Genomic DNA, 24,960 nt, shown 5'->3' on the forward strand with positions numbered 1-24,960 from the left:
ACACACACACACACACACACACACACACACACACACAATGTATACACACGCCACACTTTTGTCATTTAGGAGTTAGGATCGGGTATCTTTTTGCAGTTGTTACCACAGATTGTCAGTGCCTGGGCCCTGAAAGTTCCACTAATAAGCCAGGCCCAGCCAACAGTCTAATTAAAGGTACCATTAATGATGACAAACAGAACAGGGATATTTTTTAATATAATAGCCCCACTGGGAGGAGGGCAGAAGGAGTCCAGTGAGCCTGCAAGTCCATCTTCAGGATCGTGACATGAGGGTTAGATTTAAAGATACAGTATGCATATAGCAGGGTGTGCTCCCACCCATTACTGACCCTTCATTTACTAGGTTTCAGTCTTCCTGCAAGGTGGTCTGATAAACAGAACTGCTGGCACCAGGGCCCCAGCTTTTCCTTTCTGCAGCATGAGATCCTGCAGAAAGTCCATTATTCCAATAATCTGGGAACTGAAGGGAGAGGTGTGGTGCTACTTTGGAATTGCTTCTCTCCTGCCAAGATGGTTATAGTATCAGACAAGGACAGCATTGACCTAGTGACCTTTGGCCACAGACCCACTCCTCTAAGGGGCATTCTTGTCTGTTCAATGTTAAGGATACAGGCTGAAGTTCACAATGATAGCTGGGGCACGTAGAGAATTCCCAGGAGCAATGTGGGGCTCTGCAACAGACAGCGTCATAAATATGAAATGTACCCCCAGATGGCGATGCTATTTGGGGAAGTTTAGGAAATGGGACCTAGTTAGAAGATGTAGGTCACTGGGGGCAGGGAGTTGGGCCTGGGATCCTAGTGGGTATATTATGCCTGGCCCCTTTGTGGCTCACTCTCTGCTTCCCAGTTAACTGAGAGGTGAAGAACTCTCCACTGTTACACACTCCGGCCACTGTGACTCCCCCCAGCCCCCAATATAAGGGTTCAAATGATCATAGATTGAACCCTGTGAAACGATGAGCCCAAACAAATCCTATAGCCCCAAAGTCTTTTGATCACAGTGATGACAAACTTTACTAATATGAAGGTGTGGTAGGTACTTTTCTTATTGCTGTGACAAAATAACCTGATAAAAAGCAACTCAATGATGGAAGGGTTTATTTCTGGTCACATTATGATGGTGCAGCCCATCTGATAGGGAAGGCATGGTGGCAGCTGGTCACATTGCATCTGCAATCAATGTGGATGGAGGGACAGAGAGGGGTTGCTGGTGCTCAGCTCACTTTATACTTTCTATTCAGTCGAGGACCCCCAACTCATGGAATTGTGCCACCAAGAGTGTACAGTGATTCCCACTTCAATTAACTTGATCTAGAAACATCCCCAGGACAAGCCCAGAGATGTATATAGGGCCTAGATGATTCTAGACACTGTCAAGTGACAATATTAACCATCACAGAAGGGAACTACCCTGTTTGGTGCTATCAGCATCCTCAAAGAACATGCCAACTTAAGTGACAATGATGTGATGTAGAGATGATCCCCTGGGAAAGAGGAGTTCAGAGAAACAGGTTCAATGGGCAACTGTCTAGCCATGATGCCAGCCATGAGCCCTGTCATTATCTCACATTTTCTTCTGGTCTATGGACTGTTCTCTCACCAAGTTAAAAATGTCACCACTAAGACTGGAAAAAGATTACACATATCCCACTGTCCTAGTTAGATTTAACTATCAACTTGACACTGTTTGGAGTCATTCAATTAGAAAGTTTCAACATAAGAATTTCCTAGATGAAATTGGGCTATGGTCATATCTGTGGAGGCACTGTCTTGATTGTTAATTAATGTAGGAGGGCTCAGCCCACAGTTGGTGACACCATTCCCTGGGCAGTGGCCCTGAGCTGTATAAGAAAAGCTAGATAAGCCTAAGCCTGAGAGTGAGCTAACATGCAACATTCCTTCATGGCTTCTACTTAAAGTTCCTGCCCTGACTTCCTTCAGTGATGGACTGTGACCTGGAGGTATTGACAAATTAATCCTTTTCTCCCCTAAGTTGCTTTTGACCAGAGTTTGATCACAGCAACAGAAAGAAAACTAGAACATCCACTTTTTCAGTTGAGGAAAGTGACACTGGGATCTGGAACAGCTGTCTTGAAACACTTGAGGAGATCCTGCCTGTGCATCCTGCCATCTCCAGTCTGGAGTCAAGCTGCATGAGGCTCTGGTGTTCTTCAGTGCTCTGTGCCATGACCAGGTTTTTCTCAGGTTATGTGGGACCGGGTAGGAAAAGTTGAGAGACTTGGGTATGTTGTGCTGATGGGAAAGGACTAAAAATAAAAATGCAGACAAAGAATTTGGATTTGATTGAAAACTTGTTTTTATTCTATCCATGGAAGGGAAGGAGAGGCTGGAGGGGAGGACAGATTAATAAGGTATGTAAGAGAACGCTGGCACCCTGCTCTCTCGAAGTCTTTAATGATGTTCATGGAGCCACAGAAGGGGGGCCGGTAGGAGCTGTAGGGGCCTCATAGCCAACCCAGCTCATTTTACACAGGAGCAAATTGAGACCTCTGGTTTTGGCTGCTGACATAATTAGCTACTAAGCCTGGCCAAGAGCCTGGAGTCGCTGCTCACAGGCTGTCTTTCTCTCTTCTGGACCGTGTGTGTTTGCAGAAAGCATTCCACATGATGAGCTATTATTAATAAACGATTAAAAATTACTAGGAATACATGATTTTTATTTTTTAAGGATTTATTTTTAATGATATATATGCCTGTATGTCTATGAGTACAGGTGTCCTTGAAGGCCAGGGGAAGGCACTGGATGTCCTGGAGCTAGAGTTATAGGTGGTAGTCATCCAACCTTGGTGCTGGGAGTTGAACTTGGTTCCTCTGCAACAGTAGCAAGCACTCTTAATCCTGGAACCTTCTTTCCAGCCCCATAATTCTCATTTATTTTTAATTTAATCCCATTTATTTTTATTTAGTGTGTATGGTGTTTTGCTTGCATGTGTATCTGTGTACCACTTGTATGCCTGGTACCAACAGAGGTCAAAAGAAGGTATCAGATCCCTTGGAACTGGAATTACAAACAGTTGTGAGATGCCATGTGGATATTGGGACTTGAGCCCAGGTCTTCTATAGGGATAGCTAGTGCTCTTAACCACTGAGCCATCTCTTCAGCTTTCCAGTCCTATAATCTATTGAGATTGATGCATTTGCAGTAGTCTGCTAGCTCTCTATCTAGTGCTCCCTACAGTATGAACGGGGAACACGTAGAGATGAAAAGTCTGTGATGAGACAGTTGAGAGAAGACATGATTTCTTTTCTTTACTTTGTGTGTGTGTGTGTGTGTGTGTGTGTGTGTGTGTGTGTGCATTGCACACTGGTGTTCATGCCTGTGTATATGCATGGAGGCCAGAGAATTTTGGTGTGTCCTGCTTTATCACTCTCATGCTATTCCTTTGAGACAGGGTCTCTCACTGAACTTGCAGCTAGACTGGTTGCCAGCAAGCCTCAGCCATTCTATTTTTGTCCCCATACAGTGCTGGGAAATGGTGGATGTCATGTCAAAGGGGTAAATGGCTTACTGAAAGGTAGCAGATTGAGAGACAGGCATAGCTGTGGCGAGCAAAGATGTTTTTTTCTGGAATCTATGTAAGCTGCCTGGTTTTAACTCCCAACCTTACACAACCTCTATAGGGTAGAGAACTCATCTAGATTTCGTTGGCCAGTGGGCATGTCTGTGGGGAATTGTCAGTTGTTAATTGATTGTTCATTGTTAATTGGTGTGGGAAGACACAGCCTGTTGTGGGTGGCACCATTTCATTGGCTGGACCCTAAGCTATGTAAGACTGAAGAAAGCCAGCTAAGCATAGCTAGCAGACAGGTAGCATTTGTTTCTCTCTGCTCTTGACTTTGGATCTGTTCAGCTGCTGGAGTCCCACCTTGACTTCACTACATTGTGGACTTTGACCTGGAACAGTGACCCCAAACAAACCCTTTTCTCCCTTATGTTGCTTTTGGTCAGGGCACTTTGTGACAACAGAAATGAAATCAGATGTAGCATCAAAGGGTGACTGAGTCTTTGGAGGAAAGGAAGTTTTTGTGGAAGAATATCAGGATGGACGAGTATAATTGCCCGGGAAACAGCCCCAGGGATGCCAGGGTCTAATCCCCTGGAATTCCAAATGCTTCTTTGGAAAGAATTCCTGCATGTGATTGAATTAAGACTCTTGAAATGTGAGATTGTCTTGGACGATCTGGGTGGTCCCCAAATCCAATGCAAAGGTTCAGATAAGAAGGAGTGGGTTTGGGAATATAAACTGTTGCAGACACTGTGGAAATGAATATTGAGGGTCCTCCAAAAATGAAAGACAACAGCTGGGGAGATAGCCCAGTGGTTAAGGACACATACAGTTCTTCCAGAAGGCCTAATTTTGATTGCCAGTGCCCACAGTAGGTAGCTCACAGCTGCCTGTCATTCCAGCTCAAGATCAGGTGCTCCCTGTGGCCTCGCATGCCACCCGCACTCACGTGCACATATTCCTCCCACCACACATATTTATAACTTACCTTATGTTTAACATTATTATTCCTGGGTATCTGCCCAAAGGAATGAAAATCTAAGTCTGTGTAATCTAAGTTAAACCCCAACACTTGTGATTATTGTCGCACCAGTCACAAAAGCTTGAATCCTGACCCAATCTCTATGCACTTCTACAAACGATAAAGGAAATGTAGTACATATACAGAATAGTGTGTTATTCTACCTTAATGAAGAATTGAGTTATGTATTTGGAGGGAGCTGAAGGTCAAGCTAAGTGAAATAAGTGGGACTGAGAAAGACAAGTTTCATGGCCTGGTGCTCATGTTTGTGTAGCCAGTACCATTGAGCCTACTCTGCAGCCTCCCCACGCTCCATTTATTGGAGCAACTCCAAGCTGCTGCAGATCCAGTGTTCTTTTGATACACGGGATGGACCTCTTGTCTTTAAACTCTGATTGCAAATTCCTCATGCCTTGCAAGGGGCAGGGGCTTGATAGGAAATGTTCACTCAACCTAGGACTGCCAGCTTTGGGGGCTCTGCAGGGGGATAGGTATAACCCAGAGTAAAGAGTGGAGGAGACTTCCTGCCATGCAAAATGAGCCTTAATGATAGCAGAGCCAAGTTCTTTTCCAGACCAGGGAGAAAGTGATTAAAGTTCTTCTGAACCTCCGTGACATTCGTATTGAGCTGTGGCTGTTTATAGTCATAAAATAACTGCAGATTAGAGGGATAAAATAGAAACAGTGGGATTCTCGCCTCCTGTCCTCCGAGGTTATTAAACACTGCATGTCGCCAGCAGCAGCAGAGGGACTCACACACTTTCCCCCTGACCCTGACATTTCTGCAAAACTCACACAGCCTCATTGAGGCAATTGTCTGCTGGGATCCCCGCCTGACTGCGCCTACTGCAGTGTGTACAGATATGTAGAGCCATCTGCCTCTTGCTTCTCCTTTTCTCTCCCATTCCTCTCTCCCTCCTTCCATTTCCTGGGCCCTTTCTTCCCCCCTCTTTCTTTTCATGTTTCATTTTATAATTGTGTGTGTGTTCATGTGTGGGGGGGTGCACACATTTACAGGTCAGAGATTGACTTTGGGGTTCTTCCTCAGTCATTTCTCCACCTTATCTATTTGTATATTTACTATTTTGAGACAGCGTCACACATAGCTCAGTCTAGCCTCTACCTTGCTATGTAGCCTCCTGCCTCTTCCTTCTGAAGGCTGGGATTACTACTGGGCATCACTATGTCCAGTGTATGCACGGCTGGGGGTGGAGCCCTGTGGCTCCTTCCATGTCAGGCTGGCACTCTATCAGCTGAGCCTCATTATTGCTGGAGTTTCTTTCCAGCCTGGTTCCACCTAGCCCTTTGCCCCAAATAAACACAGGGACATGATATTAATTATAAAACTGTTGGCTGATGGCTAGGGCTTCTTCCTGCATGACCAATCAGTGTTTTATTCATCAACCAATAAGAAAAACATATATACAGAAGGACATCCCCTCACTGCTACACTCTTTCTTAAAATTTGTTTTTCTCATGTGTCTAGTCATAGCAACAAGAAAAGCAGCAAGCCTCCTACTGGTACAGTAAGATGCTACCTGTTAGTCACCCGTGGGTTTGAGTGCAATGAAGCAGCCACATGACTGGTGGACTTTCTCTGCTTTTTCCTTGCAGAAATCCGAGAAGCCTTTCGTGTTCTGGACAGAGATGGGAATGGCTTCATCTCCAAGCAGGAGCTGGGTATGGCCATGCGCTCTTTGGGGTACATGCCGAGTGAAGTGGAACTAGCTATCATCATGCAGCGTCTGGACATGGATGGTGAGACCTGCTTCATATAGCCAAGCTGCGCCTCCGACCTCATTCCCTGGGCTTGGGATGAATACAGTCTCCCACTTGAGTCCCAGCTCAGTTTACAAGTTAGGAATAGAAACTTGAGCCTGATCTGGGTTTGTCCAACAGGGCCATGTGAGCAGGAATGGTTTGGGGACAGTTACAGGGATAGACAGATGAAGCTGATTTAGTTGGTGGAACAATTAGATTCCCCTTTTCTTTTCCTCATTTTATTTTATTTCCCCATTTTTGAGGGTGGAGATTTCAGTGGTTAAGAACACATGCTCTTCCACTAAGATTCTGTTTCCAGCACCCAGGTTGGATGGCTCACCACTATCTATCACTCGTCCTCCAGGAGGCTCTGACTTCCCTGGCCTCTGTCAGAAGACACACACACACACACACACACACACACACACACACACACAGAGAGAGAGAGAGAGAGAGAGAGAGAGAGAGAGAGAGAGAGAGAGAGACTTATAAAGGATATAAGTCTTGCCTTTCCATTTTCATGCATGTGGTGTACTCATATGTGTATGTTTGTGTGCATGTGTGTATGTGCATGTGTGGAGGCTTCAGGATGATGTTTGGAATCATCTTTGATTGCTCTTCTATCTTGTTCACTGAGGCAAGGTATGTGAATCAAACACAGAGCCCCTAACACACCTAGCCTATTGAGCCACGTGCTATGGGAATCCCATCTTCACCTTCTGGGTCTAGAATTACAGGCCACAGCACCCACACATATTTTGTGTGGGTCCTGGGGATTCAAACTGATGCTCATGCTTGGGTGACAAGCACTTAATCACTGCCCCACCTCTCTGGCCCCTACCTCCCTTTTTTTTAAAAGCAGCTTGTGTGTGTTTGCACACCTGTATATGTGGTTTTACACATGTGAGCATGTGAGCACATTTGAGCATGTATGTGTAGAGGTCAGAGGTCAATCTTGAGTCATTCTTGAGGCACCATTTGTCTTCATTTTTGAGACAGGATCCTTCATAATAACTCAGGATTCACAATTGGTGAACATTCTCCATCCTTCTGTCTCCACTCCTCAGTGCTGGGATTACAAAGATGTGCCTCTATGCCTGTATCTTTATTTTTTTAAAACTTTCATTCTAGTGATCTGTACTCTGGTTCTCATGCTTATAAGGCAAGTAACTTATTGACCAAGGTGTCTCCCAGTCCCCCAAACACTGCTCCACCCATGGAGCTTAGCTCTTACCACAACTTACAGGCAGCAAAGCTGGTAGGAGATTCTCCTTTCTCCAGCAGTTGCTACTGCTGGTATAATGTTGGGGAGGGGCCTTGTACATCTTGCTGGGTTTTAGGAGCTTCCTGAGACTTGTAAGTTTTGTTTACTTCTTGTGTCTTAAGAGCCTCCCTCCAGAAAGGAGTGTTTGAGATAGGAGGAAATAGCTACAGAACAGTACCATAAGCCAGATAAAAAAGACAGCTGGTGCAGATCCGTCATCCCAGCTATTTGGAGGATGAAAAAAGGTGACTGCAGAGTCATAGTTTGCTGTCTAGTTACAGTGCTTTGAATGAGAAATGATCCCCATAGGCTCATGTGTTTGAACCCTGGTCCCCAGCAGGTGGCGCTGGTTGGGGATGTTATTGAGTCTTTAGGAGGTGGAGCCTTTCTGGAAGAAGTACATCACTGAGGATCTGCTTTGAAAGCTTATAGCCTCGCTCCATTTCCAGTTTGCTCTGCTTCCTGTTTGTGGTTCAAGATACAACCATCTGCTTCCTGCTCCTATAATATGCCTATCTGCTGCCATGTCTTCCCACCATGATGGACTCTTATCCCTTTGAACCAGAAGCCCAACCAAACCCTTTCAAAAGTCACTTTTGTTCACAGTGTCTCATCCCAGCAAAAGACAAGTTACAAATGCACCTGCCTTCACATTCTTGCTTTGAGTTCCCGCCCCGACTTTCCTCAGTGACGGACTGTGACCTGATAGTGTAAGATGAAACAAGCCATTTCCTTCCCTAAACTGCTTTTGATCAGAGTGGCTTGTTTGTGTTTTTAATCACAACAAAATAAAAGAAACCAGAACAATCCAGTAGGGGACTACTTGCTTGGTCTATAGGCCAGTTCCTGTTCCCCTGCATGATGGCTAGGAAGGGAGTGACAATGGAGACCATATGGGGAATGAAGTGCAGCTGTGGATGGTGATTTTTTTCTTTTGGTTTGCACAGAGTTGCTGTATCAGGGGCATGCATTGTCTAAACTGTCTCTGATGGACGGTGACTCACTGGGTCTCTGCAGGCCTGATGTGATGGTGCCTTCTATTGCAGAGACAGTTCTGAAATGCTGGGGCAAAAAGCCTGCAGTCAAACCTCTCTTCCATTTGCTCCCATCCTCTTTTCAGACTGGTACCAAAGGACAGTTTCCTACTAAATACTTTTTATTTTATTTTAATTTTTGTGTTTTCTCTGGAGGCAAGGTTCTTATAATGTTGTATCCCTGGCTGGCTTCAAGTTCTTGGTGGTCCCTTGTGCCTCAGCCTCTGGAGTCATGGAATTGCAGGTGGTACAACAATGAACCTGCCTTAATAAAAAGTGAATTGGTATCCCTATTTATAGATCTAAGAAGGTGTTGCTCTTTTTTAGTCTAGAAATTCTTGGGGCTAGAGAGATGGCTCAGTAGTTAAGAATGCTTGCTGCTCTTGCTGAGAACCTGAGTTTGGTTCCCAGCACCCACACTGGGAAGCCCATAACTATTTGTCACTCATGTGCACATATCTCCATACAGACACAAACATACACATAATAAAATAAATATCTTTAAATAATACTTTGGGAGGGGTCTTTTTTTTTAAGAGTCTTGCTATAACCACCAGATAATCTTCAACTCAGGGCAACATACTCTGCCTTGGTAAACATTTTAACTAATACCTCTGTTTATGAAACTAAGATGGTTTCATTGGTTTTCAATTTTTTTTAATTTGGTTTTGAGACAAGGTCTTTGCCCTAGGATTGTGGATGTCACAATTTGGAGCGGTGTGTATATGTGTGTGCACAACTGAGTGTGTATGCATATGTGCATGTGTGTGTCACTTATTGAAATGACTGAATACCCGAGAAAAGAAATTGAAGGAGTGAAGACTTTGTTTTGTCTTTGGCTCACAATCCACCTTGGTGGGGAAGGCATGGTGAAAGAAGCCCAGGGCACCCACAATCAAGAAGCAGAGAGAGATGGATGCTGGTACTCAGCTTACCCTCTCATTTTCTTTCAGTCCAGGACCCCAGCCTGGAGCATGGTGCCACCTACATTTAGGATATGTCTTCCTGCCTTGGTTAACAGAACCTAGGAACTCCCTCTTAGACACACTCAGCAGTGTGCTTTCTAGATAATTTTAGATCCATCAGGTTGATCACCAAGATTAACCATCCCACATAAGGGACCAATGGTACATTAATTGCTAGATTCCAGCCCACAGGGCATTTTCATGGTTTTGAAGATCCTGAGTGATTGCATAAGGGTTGGAGCCACACAGGACCCTGTGTGGGACACTCTTTGGGGAGCTCAGGAAGGCACGCTCAGGCATTTGCTCCATGTGCTGTATAAGAGATTCTGGGCTTCTACCAGTTTACTTGTAGTTTGTCACAATCATAGGAATTCTGCTGGCAGAGCCTCGACACATATTTAGAGGATTTATACCAGTTTATTGAACCAGAGACTTATTTAACCTGCTAGTTCACAGAGACCAACCAGGTGAAAATGCTTTTGATTGGATTTGATTGAATTTGGGGCTCTGGTGCTTTTGGAGACAGAGTCTTCCTCTGAACCTCAGGCTATCCCAGAACTCACTCTGTAGCACAGGCTGTTCTAGAACTTGCAGTCTTCCTGCATTATTCTCCCAAATGTTACTATCATGTCTAGCCTATGTTGATGTTCTTTTCAAGGCTTATTTCATTGTTTTTTGTTGTTGTTGTTTTGTTTTGTTTTTTATGTGTGTGTGCTGGTGCCCACAGAGGTCAAATGAGGGTTGTCCAGCCCACTAGAGGTGGAGTTCCAGGTGAGAGTGAGCCATCCTGTGGGTGCTGGAAACTGATCCCCAGGTCCTCTGCAAGAGCATCGAATGCACTTAGCCGACAAGTCATCTCTCTAGCCCTTTATTTATTTTATTATTACTTTAATAGAGTATGTTATTTATTTTTTGACAGTGTCATGCATACAAACAATACACCTTGATGATATGATATTCATGCCACCTTCTCCCTCCCAGGCCTCCCAGATAGCCTCTAACATACCACCCTCCACCCTTTATGTTTTCTCTTTTTCTCTCCCAGAGTCCAACCAGGGCTGCCTGTGGGATTGTTGGCCTATGTTGTTGGCTATATCTTGTGCAAGTAACTACATTAATTTATTTTTTAAGTCACAGATGTCCTTAAAAATTCAAATTTTTTTGCTGGAAAAAATGTACTGCTAACTATATGAAAATAAGGACTAAATGTGAAAAGAGTAGAGTTGAAAAAAATGCCCAGTTGGAAGGGGAAATGTGTGTCTTTAAGCATTTTATTACTAAGCTGGGACAGGAAGTTTGTGGGCTGCCAAGTTCTGGAGACGGATGGATTGACTGTTCTCTTAATGAGTCCCTTTGAGCCAATCTGCTTTTAAGAAATTAGAATGTAGTTTTATTTTATTCCCTCCTTGCTTATGGACCTGAGTATCCACTATAGCAATTTGGTCCCAGGTTGGTTTTAATTAAGTTCCTCTTTGAGACATAGCATGTGGAATGGCAGATATTTTTATGGGGATGAAGCCAAAAGATATATAAAAAATAAGTAAAATAAAATAGGGTTGGGGAGATAGTTGTGCCATTAATGCACTTGCCTAAAATCCAGTGGCATTTGTGTTTGCAGGATAAACACTAATTGGTCCTGATTTATTAATTGTTCATATTTTAGTTAAAAACTGTAACTTTAAAGGGGCTGGGATGAGAGATCAGTAAGAAAAAGTGATTGTTAGGCAAGCATGAGCACCCGAGTTTAATCATGGGAACCCAATATAAAACAAAACGAATGGATATAGTGAACAATTGTAATCCCAGTGCTGGGGACACAGAGACAGGTGGATCCCTGGGGCTCACTGGTCTGTCAGACTAGCCTACTTGGATGAGTTCAGCAGAAGATCCTGTTTCGGAAGAAAAGAAGGAAGGAGAGAAAGAAATGAAAGGAAGGAAGATAAGATAAGATGGATGGTATTTGAGCAACAACTGAGGTTGTCTTCCTCACACACACACACACACACACACACACACACACACACACACACACTCACACACACACACACACACACACAGAGAGAGAGAGAGAGAGAGAGAGAGAGAGAGAGAGAGAGAGAGAGAGAGAGAGAGAGAGAGAGAGAGAGAGAGAGAGATAAAAGTGAGTGTTTGGAGAGGGCCTAGGTTTTCATAGTGTAAGATGACCACATCTCTTTGACTCTAGACCTTGGCATCTGAGACAGCAGGAAATATGGACATGATTAAGAGCAAATCTGCACCCTCACACTCACCATCTTTTTCTGGGGTGCCTGCTGATTTGCCTGACAGTGAGGTCATGCCTTGAGCATGAGGCCTCACTGGAACTGACTGAGCTAGTCTGTGCATGTCAAATCCTCACATATGGTTTTCATCAGGGACTCCCAGGCAGCAGGGTGCCTAGCTGGCTGCTTTCGAACAGTAGCCTCTTTGGATAGAGAAACTTGTTGGATGTCTTCCACACAGGCTCAGCCAGACAGTCCCAGAGGGTAGAATGGAAGACCAGCAGGAGGGTCTGGAATTACTCTCCTGGTCTGTAGCCACTTGGCTGTCAGTACTGAGACTGACTGGTATGTGTGTTTGTGTGTGTGTGTGTGTGTGTGTGTGTGTGTGTGTGTGTGTGTGTGTGTGTGTGTGTTACATGTGTGCATGTATCTTATATGTTCTAAACTATTATTTATAATTAAACAGAAACTCAAAGCTCCTGTTTATTGGCCATGGATTTCTTCGGCTTTTTACTGGAAACGTTCTTTCTTGGACCTTGGACTCAACTCCTGGTTTTCACCTTGTGACAGATTATTTTGATTGTCAACTTGACAATCAAAATATGATTTTTTAATGATTGCATTAAAAAATGTCTAGGGGTGCATGCAAGTGGCTCAGTCAATGAAGTGCTTGCTTCACAAGCATGGGGATACTGGTCTGATCCTCAGAAGTCACAATAAAAAGCCAGGCATGGTAGCATGTACTTGCAATGTGAATACTGTGGAGGCAGAGGCAGGTGGATTCCTAGAATCCCCTGGCCAACTAGCCTAGTCTCAGATGGGCAAGTTTCAGCAAAATTGAGAGACTCTGTCTCAAAACAGGCAAACTGACAGAGGGACAGATGGACACACACACACACACACACACACACACACACACCTCCCTCCAACAACAAAAAGCCAACAACAAAAATGTGAATGGCTTCCTGCGGAACAGTGCAGGTTATCCTCTGGCCAACACACAGATGTATACACATATACACCTCATGCCAGCACACCTGTGTGTGTCTATGGAGTCCAGAAGAAGGTGTCCAATACCTGAGAGCTGAAGTTACAGGTGGTTGTGAGCCACCCACATTGGTGCTGGGAACTGAATTCAGATCCTCTGCAAGAGCAATATGCGCACTAAAGTACTGAGCCATTTCTCCAGACCCTCAACGCTTCATTATTTCAATTCAGTACATGAATATTTTGTTTACTAATGTCTGTTTCCAATTATCTTCAGAAATATATGATTTTCATGAAGTTTCTTGCCACTGAACCCAACTAAATACTTGACAAGAAGCAACTTAGGGCAATATTTTAGTTCACAGTTTTGTTTAGTTTTGGTGGAAGAGGTATGGATAATCATATTGGGGATTTGGGGCACAGATTGGTATAGTTCCACAGATTAGGACCACAGATGGGACAGGAAGTGGGGTTGCAGGCTACAAAACTCACAGCCCATCCCCACTTCTTCCAGGGACACTCCACCTTTCAAAGATCACAACCTTTCCCGAACAACACCATTAGCTGGGTACCAAGTGTTCAAACCATGAGCTTATGGGGCACATTTCATATTGAAGATCTGTAAGAAGACAGAGTACAAAAGCTGAAGACAGTGGGCTTCATATTCTTGTTGAAGAAAGAATTTCTTAAACCTTCTTGGGATTTGTAATGGTAATGGATGTTCTTGACCTTCATATTTCCATAATCGTAAGCAACTCTTTCTTTGCCACCATGCCCAGAAAGTTCTGCCATCTCAGTCTTTTCCCTTTATGCTTGCTGTGAAGGTTAGCTTTATCTTACTTTACGTACTTTGATGTTTAGTTTTTTGTTGATTCTTGGAGTATTTCACATGTATACAATGAAATGCAATCGTATCTACTCTGTTTTTATCTCCTCCAGCAACTCTAGATTTCCTCCCCAAAAGTCCACCTTCCTGACTTCATGTCTTCATCTCTATTACTTTTAAAAATAACCCACTAAGACCAGTTGTGCTGCACATGTGTGCATGGTGTAGAGCCACCCACTGGAGCATGGGGAACCTATACCCTCAAAAAGAGAATGACTCTTTTCCAACAGCTGTTATCTGACAATAACTTCTTAGTGAAGGGTGTGGCTTTGAGAGCTCTTCCTCTCTTGATTTTTTTTTTCTTGAGATGGAGGTCTCATTATGTAACTCTAGCTATCCTGGAACTCACTACATAGACCAAACTGCCCTCAAACTCAAAGAGATCCACCTGCCTCTGTTCCAAGAGCTGCCACTGCTCAGCTTGTGTGTGTGTGTGTGGGGGGGGTGATTATATGGATCTGTCTAGAAGTCCACTTGTGCTCCAGTCAGTATGTCAAGTTTGTAGGATTGAGTCAGTAAATCCACAATCTCAGTTTTATAATTCCACAGACTAGTCAGTTAAATCTGAAATACGTGTTAGTTACTTGTCTTAGTACTCTGACAAATAGAAGCAAGGGAGGGAGGGTTTGCTTTGGCTCGCAGTTTCAGAGGGTTCCATCCACCAAAGAGGTGAATGCATGGTGGGATTTCTTAACAGTGGGGGCATGAGGTGGGCATTCTTCACATGATGGCAGACCAAGAATCAGAGAAAACCATCCAGAACCAGGGATACGTACAGCATTCAAAGCACAGCCCTAGGCTGCTATTGAATTACAAACCTTTGCAGTCTTCCTTTGCAGCGTCCCTCCTCCTTCCTTCTCCTCTCTCCTTTCCTCTTCTCTCCTATTCCTTCTTTCCTCCCCCTCTCTAACTCTGTCTGCTCTGTCTTTGTCGCTTATTTCCTTCCTCCTTCCACCCTACTTCCTTCTTCCTTTCCTTTCTCTCTTCCTCCTTCCTTGCTTCCATTATCCTTTCTTCCCTTCTCTCTATCCATCCATTCATTCATCCATCCTTCCTTCTTCTTTCTTCTTGCAGCACTGGGGATTCAACCTGGATCTTGCCCCTTCCCATGATGGGTGAGGCTTCTCCTACTGAGCTACACTGTCAGCCTCCTTTTCAGAGTCCTTACCTGAAGGATCAGAGCACCCTTCATAGCCTTTCTCTGGGAATCCAGTGGCCTGACATACCTGGCTTTCGGTTTTGGTCTTTTTTAGCTTCTTCTATCTAGCCATGGATGTCCATGCTCACTTAATGAGGTATCAAGGGAGGAGGAATCATATACTGTTAGTCTTTACCAGGATATCTTGGGAGTCTCTTAGGCCTTCCTTAAGACCCAAACAATGAGTGGACCAAAATTTGGGCTCATTGTTTGTCATACACACATTGCATTTTCCCCTCTGAGGGACCCAAAGCATATGTGCCCCATTCCTTTTGGTTTTGTTTATTAGAACAGATGCAGAGGAATCCACTTTATGTATATATCACAAAAAAATGAAAGAATAACAGCCCCTCACTGTGAGCTCTGAAAACACTTAACCAATGTTTTCCCAAACACATACTTTTCTAATACCCCACCCTTCAGCCCTCCAAGACTCAGAAAGAGCAAAGCAGCTAGAACAACTGTCAAATGATGAATACATTCTTTGCTTATTTGCATACATATTCATTAGCAGGAGTTGCCATGGCAACTGTACCTTGCAGAGACATAGACTTGGGGTTCAGCATAACATCATTTTGGAAAGTGTCTAGAAGCTTTGCACTCCTCCACCGGAGCTTGTCAAATAAGAGGTATTTTAGGGGGCAGATGCCTTGAGTTCCTTAACAGTCTGTGTTGATTACTAGATACTCATGGGTTAAAGAAAGTTTCACTGGATGAAAGCCCACAAAGTGGTATTGGCTTTGCTTCCCTGTCTGCCTGTCCCCATAGCAAGATGGCCAGATGCAAAAACAGGTGGTATAGGCACTTTCTCTTATTTGGAACATTCCTTCCAGGAGGGGGAATAGACACCCCTAGAACCCAGGAAACTCATGAAGAAGCATCCATAAAGCTCAGGAAACTTCCTGACAAGGCTCAGGAATTTAATGAAACAGACTAAGCACAGAAAGTTACAAGATTGACAGGGTTCCCCCTGTAGCTTATAAAACCAGCAGACAAGGGGGTTTTCAGCTGAGCTGCCTGCAACTTGTGTGGTGAGCCCCAGGGATGCTAATATTCTCATGGGCTCACCTAGAAAGACTTGGTGGAATTGCTTCTTTAGTCTGTTATTGATGCACTAGTTTAGATAGATGCTTCTTTGTAGCTCCTCATGAAAAGTTACAAAACAACAGTGAACATATAGTTTCTTGGTGTCATCAATCTCCTTAGATGTTTCTTTCCGTTCGAGATATACAAATGAATGCATGCATACCATCCTTACAGACTTTATCCGGACGGTGTTGGGGGACATCAAGTATAAAAGGGACAGGGCAGGAGAATATGGAGTTATATTCTCAAGTGGAACTATCTACCTTAGTTTCTCTTCTTGTGATAAAATACCCCAGCAAAAGCAACATAAGGGAGAAAAAGCCTATTTTGGTTCACAGTTCCAGGTTCCAGTCCATCGTCACAGATAAGTAATTTTAAGATCTTGAAAGAGCTGGTCACATTGTGTCTACAGTCATGAAGCACACACACACACACACACACACACACACACACACACACACACACACACACACAGTTTGCTAGTACAAAGGGGACAGAGAGTGGGAGGAAATTTGTATGATAACTGCAAAACTCTAATTTGGGATTATATAGCAAATTTGGAAGTTGATACCTTGTGGTCCTTTTGACCTTAAATGAGAAGTTTTAGATACAAAAAAACCAAAAAACAAATTAAAAAAAAAAACTAACCAACCAACCAAACAAACAAACCATAAGTTCTGTTTCACAGATTCCTAACATGCTGAAAAAACTCTCATTCCCTCATATTAATTACTTTTCCAATAACCATGACAAAATACCTGACAGGAACACCTTCAAAGGGGGCAGATTATTTTATCTCTGTTTCAGAGTGAACCATGGCAACTTGGTCCACAGATACTTGGTTCTGTATTTCTAGGACTGTTGTGAGGCAGAGCACTATGGGAGAATATGGTAGATGCTGTGACAGACAGAGAGCAAAGGGCATGATAGGGAGGTGTCCTGTATTATACACTTCCAAGGACTCATCCCTAGTGACTTATGTCTCCACCTCCCAAAGAGAGCTTGCCTATCCTAGTTTCACTTTTTGTTGCTGTAGCAAAATACCCTGAGGGAAAGAAACAGAGGGGAAGGGGTTTATTTCATCTTAACAATTGCAGGTTATCTTCCATCATTGTGGGAGAAGTTAAGGCAAGAATTTAAAACGGGTCACATCACATCCACAGTCAAGGGCAGAGAGAAATGGGTGGGTACGTGGTGCATGCTTGCTTGCTTGCATTGTGCTCAGCTTGGTTTTTGTAGTCAGACATTTTAGGACCCCATCCATGCCTAGGAAATGGTGCTGCCCACAGTGGGCTGGATCATCCCACCAATCAAAAGACTATTTCTCACGGGCATTCCCACAGTCCGTCTAATCTAGACAGTTCCTCATTGATTGGCATTTATAGGTTGTGTCAAGTTGACAATTAGAGCTAACCATGACACTTCCCAAATAGCACCACCAGCTAGGGTTCGACACAAGTCTGTGAAGGGACACATCATATTCAAGCCATCACATCCCTTGGAAAGAAAAAAAAAATCGAGAAAAGAATCATTCTAAGTGGAGATTCGTGTGTCTTGGTCATGGAGATTGGAGATGATATATTTACTATTGGTGAGTGCTATGAAGGACGACAGTGTGATTGTGTCTCTGGAACATAAGTATAAACAACTCAACACGGAACCATACAGAGCCTCATGGGCATGAGATAATTGGACACATTTTATGGTCCAGAACGTATTTTATGTTTTCTGCTCTGGACTCCTGAGGTAGCAACATAAAAGAAGACTGTTGTGTGAGACTTTGCCTAGGGAGCTGCAACATACCTCCTCATCCCAGACAGGGAACCCATGACATCCTAGAGTCATGATTGCATTAAAGTCCAACATGGTAAACCAATAGGGTTTTCTTGGGTCTATTAGTGGGGGTATGGGTGAAGGGTCACAGGGGAACAGCAACTTAAATACAGTTGCATCTCTGTAAAACCCACCCTAACACAAATGGCAGCTTACAAATGTTCCGACTCCAAACCTTTCTTTACAGTTTGCAGTCAGCTGGACAGATCTGGAATAAACTCTCCTCCTTGCATTGCTTTTGATCATGATGTTTTATTATAGTACTCTCTACAGCTGGGAGGAGGCTTAAAGAATCCTCTAAGAGCCAGGAAGTGGTGACAGACACCTTTAATCCCAGAATTCAGGAGGCAGAGGCAGGGGGATCTCTGTGAGTCTGAGGCCAGTCTGGTCTACAAAGCGAGTTCCAGGACAGCCAGGACTGTTACACAGAGAAACCCTGTCTCTAGAAACAAAACAAAACAAAACAAAACAAAACAAAACAAAACAAAACAGTGTTTTAGCTTTCCCAGACATGTGAAGTTTCTTTGACCTCCTGAGTGTCCTGAGCTCCCTCTCCCACTCCTATAGGGAGTGTTTTAATCCAGAGGAGAATGCTGTATCCCCAGTGCCTTAGTTTAAGTGTTCTTCCCAGTTACAGGAAGGAAAGAGCCTGTGATGGCTGTTCTGAATTCTTCATGGCATTTCACCGTGCTCTGTCTTTGGCTTTTCTAAATGTTGTGATAGCTGTCTGACAAAAGTGGTCCTGACAGAGAGGCTGTCTGCCTCAGAGAGACAAGGTTTTCCCTAAAACAGAACACTGGTGGAAAGAAGAGGATGGATCAGGTCCAGGTGGCGATGCCAGAAGACTGTCGAGTACCAGTGTTCTCTCCTAGATTTGTAGGTAGATGCTGTGTTGATGGGAAATGATTTTTCCCAACAGGGGCCTCTGTCCATCCTTAAGGCCATGATTGGGCTCTCTCTCCTGTTGCTGACTGCTTTTGCATTTATTATGTTTAAATAGTAGCTTATATTGTGATTTGGAAAGAAAGTGTGCCATGGTGGTTTGAATGAGACTAGCTCTTCTAGGCTATGTTTGAATACTTAGTCCCCAGTTAGTGGAACTGTTTGGGTGTAATTAGGAGGTGTGTTTTTCCTGGAATAGGTGTGCCCTTGTTGGAGGAAGTTATGTCACTGGGGTGGGCTTTAAACTTTCAAAAGCCCATGCTAGGCCCAGTTTTGCTTTCTTTCCAAGCCTGAAACTTGCTGATCAGGTGTGAGCTATCCACAAAATAGTACCAGAGCACCATGCCTGCCCAGCTGCCTGCTGCCATGCTCCACACCATGATGTTCATAGACTAACCTTCTGAAACTGTAAGTAAGCCCTCAATTAAATGCTTTTTTCTTTAGGTTGCCTTAGTCATGGTGTCTCCTCACCATGGCTAAGATAGTCCCCCATAGGTTCCTATGTTTGAACACTTAGTTCCCAGCAGGCACTGTTTGGGGATGCTGTGGAATCTTTAAAAGGCAGAGTCTCAGGAGAGGAAGTGGGTCATAAGGGAAAACAATGTTTTATAGGCAAGTGCTCTGTTCCTGACTATGGATGCGATGTGGCCAACCACCTCATATTTTCATGGCTGTGCCTTCTTCACCATGATCAGCTATGTTCCTTCTTAAACCATAAGCCAAAACCTCCCCTCTTATCTGACCATAGTGATGAGAAGAGTAAGCAAACACCTTATTTTACTTCAACTGAATGCTGTTGATGGTCCTACATATACCATGGAGTCTCTGCATCTCAGGATACAGAGAACTGTAGGACTATAATGAGGTTGCTGAACCCAGCCTTCCAAGGGTATCAGGATCCAATCCTTGCAACCTGTAAGTGTTAACAATGTGAAAAATGTCTTTGCAAATGTAGTTGTTAGAAAGTTGGGTTCAGGAGCTTCTTGGTGCCCTTAAATGTGATTGCACTATTCTCCTGCATCACTTAGCTTCCTGTTGTAGCAAGCAGAGTCTCTCCAAGAACAATTGAAAGGAGGGAGGATTCAGGCTCTGAGGACTCAGGCCATTATGGCAAGGGTGTGGTAGAGTAGAACAACTGACATCACAGTATCCTAGCATCAGAGAATGTCTAGCCTCACTGGCTTCCTCCTCCGCATTTTATCCCAGCCAGTTCTGTAACCTAGGGGATGGTGCCGCCCATATTCAGAGTGTGTCTTTCCCTCTCTAATCATCTCTGAAAAAGCCTCCTGGATACTCCCAGGAGTGTGCTTTGCTAGTCTCTTAGGCACTTCTCAATAAAATTAGGTTCAAATTAGCCATCATATGTTTTCATGAGGTTTCAATCACTCAGAGGGGCAGGTCATGTGAAGATTGTGACAAAGACTTGGCAAAAACCAGGCAACATAGACACAGACAGAAGGAACAAGGAATAATTGATAGAGTCTGGAGAGAAAAATGCTCTTAAATTAGACTAATAGGTACTAATTTTAGGTTTCTACTCTCCACCTCTTTGGAAGAATTCAAGTTCCAGCCCTTTGCCTTAAAATTTCCTGGTGTCCTTGCTTTTAACAGCTGAGTGTATACTCCATTGTGTAAAAACTCTACATTTTCTTTATCCATTCTTCAGTTGAGGGACATTAGGTTGTTTCCAAGCTCTGGCTATTACAAATAAAGCTTCTATGAACATAGGTGAGCAAGTATCCTTGTGATATAATTGAGCATCCTTTGGGTATATGCCCAAGAGTAGTATAACCGGATCTTGTGGTAGATTGATTCCCAGTTTTCTGAGAAATTGCCACACTGTACAAGCTTGCACTACCACCAGCAATGTGAGGTAACCCAGACCCAGAAAGACAAACATGGTATGTACTTCACTTATAAGTGGATATTAGCTATAAAACAAAGGACAACTATGCTACAATCCATGAACTCAAAGAGATTAGGTGACATGGAGGGTTCATAGGGGGCAGGTAGGGATTATAGGAGCCAGAGGGATCAAGAACACCACAAGAAAACTCACAGAATCAACTAACCTGGGATCATAGGGGCTCAGAGAGACTGAACTGACAGCCAGGGACCTGAACGGGACTGACCAAGGCACTCTGCATACTGTTACAGTTGTGTAGCTTGGTCCTCTTGTGGGACTCCCAATAGTGGGAAGGGGCTGTCTCCAACTCTTTTACTGGTTTATGGAACCCTCCTCCCCTTACTGGGTCACCTTGCCCAGACTTAATAGACAGGAAGGTGCTTATTCTTACTGAAACTTGATATATCATGTTGTGTTGATACTCATGGGAGACCTGTCCTTTCCTAAACAGAAACAGAGGAGGCTTGGGTGGGGGGTGGGAACAGAAGGAGGTGGGGGCACTGGGAGGGGAGGAGGGAGAGGAAACTGTGGCTGGGATATAGAATAAGTTAGTTAATTAAAGAATTCAAATTGCTCTGTGTGCATGTGTGTCTGTGTGATATGCTGTGCATGTATGTACTTGTTAGTATGGGTTATATATGTATGTCTACATGTTTATGGAGGCCTGAGGTCAAGTTCAGCATCTCTCCTTGATAACTCTCCACATCTTTAATTAATTCATCAATTAATTATTTAATTTAATTTTAAGCCATACTTAATACATATCAGTAAACTTCACATATCAACTAATACAATAGAATGATTTGATATAGTTGTAATCATATATATTATTTAAAATTGCCTTTTCCAAGTGGATCAGTGTGACAACTATGTTCAGTGACTGCTCATGACCCATCCCTGGTGCACTGATGGTCAACGGGAAGCTCATCTTTCACAATCACCACCCCAAGGAATAACACATATTGGATTGGGGGAGGTGGTGGTGAAAACATGGTTCTTTCCATTTCAAAACCCACAATGTTGAATGTACACATCTACCATGGTGCAGGGTGGACAAACTATGACAGGGTTGAAACTAGGAAAAAGGTAGCTGAGGGTCTGTCTTCTTTCATGGACTCTTGTGTCTTTTTTTCTATACTCCGTTACTTTTCATCATCTTTTATCTCCCATTCGTGGTCTTTTCCACCTTAAAAAATGCTTTTTAATTCAAGTCTTTCACTGAACCTGATGTTTCACTGAACCTCATTTGGTGAGTCTGGCTGCCCAATCAGCTTTAAGCTTGTCTGTACCTTCTTAGTGCTGGGGTAGGTAAGCCCCAGCATGTCCAGCTTTTTATGTGAGTTTTGGGGTCCTAGTTTAGGTCCTCATGCTATCTACAGAGCAGCACTCTTAAACACCTACCAGCCTTAACGTTGCTCATTACCCATGTTTAAAACATCATTGCCATAAAATATATAGTGCATTACTCATGTCTCAGTTAATCTGATGAATATAGTGTCCTATGAAAGCTACCCACAACTCACCTGGGCCTGTGTCCCACTTAGAGGGGACCTTGACCATGACTGTGTCTGCCTGAGCAGGCTGTCCTTGACCTGTTTTTTCCTGTGACAGTGAGTTCTGACAACTGGGTGTTTGTCATGAAGTCTGCAGTTCATCTCAGGGGGCTCCTGCCTCGCTACCCTGCTTGCCCTTTCTAAGCACGTTGATGTCTGGATGACCAGTCATTCTGTCCTTGATAGACATGATGAGTGGTTTTTCATTATGCTCTAAAATGACTCTGACTGCTGCTGCAATGTAGAGTCAGTCCATTGCTGAGAATTTCTTTTTTTGCTAATTCATTATTTTAAAAATCTTTTGAGAATTACTTATGTAAATACTGTGTTTATATCATTTCTCCCCACTTCTCTCCTAGCCTACAAGGTCCATTTAGTGTTATTCTAATGTCTATGTGTTTAGGGCCAATCTTCTGAGATTGGAGATGGGCTTGTCCCTGGAGAAAACTGATTCTCCCTCTCTTAGCATCCATTGATTGCCTGTAGCTCTTCATCTGGGGGTGGGCTTTGTAAGCTTTCCGTATTCCTATTGGCATCTTTATTGTTGTTACCATTATGCAGATTTTCTTTTAGATAACCATATTGTTCAGATTTCGTGGGTGTAGCTTTGAAGACATACTCTCATAATTGGCATCCTGGTCTTCTGATTCTTTTTCTTCCTTTTTTATTTGAATTAGAAACAAGCTTCATTTACATGTCAATCCCAGTTCCCTACCCTCCCCTCCTCCCCTGCCCCCCACCAGCCCCCATCCCATCCCCTTTCTGCTCCCTAGGGAGGGTGAAGCCTTCAATGGGGGATCTTCAAAGTCTGTCATATCATCTGGAGCAGGGCCTAGATCCTCCCCATGTGTCTAGGCTGAGAGAGTAAGCCTCTATGTGGAATGGGTTCCCAAAGCCTATTCATGTAATAGGGATAAATACTGATCCACTACTAGAGGCCCCATAGATTAACCAGGCCTACAAACTGACATCCTCGTTCTGAAACAGTCCTATGCTGGTTTCCCAGCTATCAGTCTGGGGTCCATGAGCTCCCCTTGTTCAGGTCAGCTGTTTCTGTGGGTCTCTCCAGCCTGGTCTTGACCCCTTTGCTCATCACTCCTCCCTCTCTGCAACTGGGTTCCAGGGTTCAGCTCAGTGTTTAGCTGTGGGTGTCTGTGTCTGCTTCCATCAGCTACTGGATGAAGACTCTAGGATGGCATATAAGGTAGTCATCAATCTCATTATCGGAGAAGGGCATTTAAGGTACCCTCTTCACTATTGCTTAGATTGTTAGTTGGGGTCAACCTTGCAGACCTTTGGATATTTCCCTAGTGCCAGATTTCTCTTTAAACCTATAATGGCTCCCTCTATGATGGTATCTCTTTTCTTGATCTCTATTCTTCCCCTGGTCATTGTGGTTCATAGGCCTTATATACTGGCTGCTTTCCTCTTTTGACAGCTTGCACAGTGCCATCCAATATTATGAGAGCTAATCCTCATGGAGGAGACATCCAGAACATTTCCAGCTCAATTCCTCTGAGTCCTGTACCTGAAATGTGGGCTACCTCAGCAATAGAGTCTTACCTTCAAGTTCTGGGGAGCAGCCAAGGTCAATGGCAATAGCCTATATTGTTTGGGGAGTCTCTTGGCCACCACCCTCCCAACCAACAACTGAAAGGAAGATTTTCTTTCCCATGGCTCTTGGAGGAACATTATCACCCCGTGGGGCATAACTCCTTTAAAAAAGAAACACACACACACACACACACACAAACACACACACACACACACACACACACACACACACACACACACACACACACACCATAACTAAAAATGTGCTTATCTATTGTGTTTTCAAATGCCTGTGTTATCCACTCTTTCTCACCCTCCCTCTGTATTACCTTCTCTCCTACTTTCCTAGTTAGAGTCTCCCCCTGACCATCCCCTTTCCTTCCTCACACCTCCCGTGTCTTATCCCTCTCTCTCTCTTCACTCGACAGGTTGTTTCCTTTGCTGGACAAAAGCTTTTTACATTTATGACGTACCATTTGTCAGTTGTTGGACTTAATTCCTGGGCAAATGGAATCCCATTCAGCAGTCTTTTTCCTGTCCCTGTGTCTTGCAGGGCACTGCTTATGTTTTCTTCTAGCAGTTTTAGCATTTTAAGTTTCACATCCATGTATTTTAACCATATGGAGTTGGTTTCTATGCAAGACTATAGATACAGGTCAGGTTTTACTCTTCTATATGTGAACATCCAGTTTTCACAGCACCATTTGTTGAAGATGCTGTCTTTTCTCTCGTGTGTATTTTTGGTGTCTTTGTCAAATATCAGATGGCTGTAATTATGTGTACTCATGTTTGGGTCTTCTGTTTTGTTCTGCTGATCTGCATATCTGTTTCTGTGCCAGCACTGAGCTGTTTTTGTCCTTATACTATAGCTTTGTAACATAGCTTGAAATCTGGTATAGCCATCCCTCTCTGATGCTTCTTTTGGCTCAGCATTACTTTGGCTATCTGGGGTCTTTTGTGCTTCCATGTGAATTTTAGCATTTTTTTTTTATTTCTGTAGCTTAAGGCCTTATACATGTTAAACAAGTGCTTTACCATTGAGCCACGCCTCTAGCCTGTGAAATGTTATTAGTCCAGCCTTCAGATACTGGAAAGTGAGGCTAAAAGCAAATGACTTGGCCCAGTTCATCAAGCCATGATTACAGTCCAGCATCCCTTAAATCTCATCATGTTCTTTAACA

General features: G+C 43.7%; 1 protein-coding gene across 1 annotated transcript in view; it reads left to right on the plus strand.

Moving 5' to 3' along the window:
• The window catches only part of Caln1 (calneuron 1), a 407,298-nt gene that overhangs the window by 176,455 nt on the left and 205,883 nt on the right, over positions 1-24,960 (plus strand). The window contains exon 3 of the mRNA XM_027416098.2: positions 6,185-6,328. Coding sequence (XP_027271899.1) covers positions 6,185-6,328 — 144 coding nt within the window. The remainder of the gene's footprint in view (positions 1-6,184; positions 6,329-24,960) is intronic.

The sequence above is a fragment of the Cricetulus griseus genome, chromosome 4, assembly GCF_003668045.3.
Source record: "Cricetulus griseus strain 17A/GY chromosome 4, alternate assembly CriGri-PICRH-1.0, whole genome shotgun sequence".
NCBI classification, from domain to species: domain Eukaryota; kingdom Metazoa; phylum Chordata; class Mammalia; order Rodentia; family Cricetidae; genus Cricetulus; species Cricetulus griseus.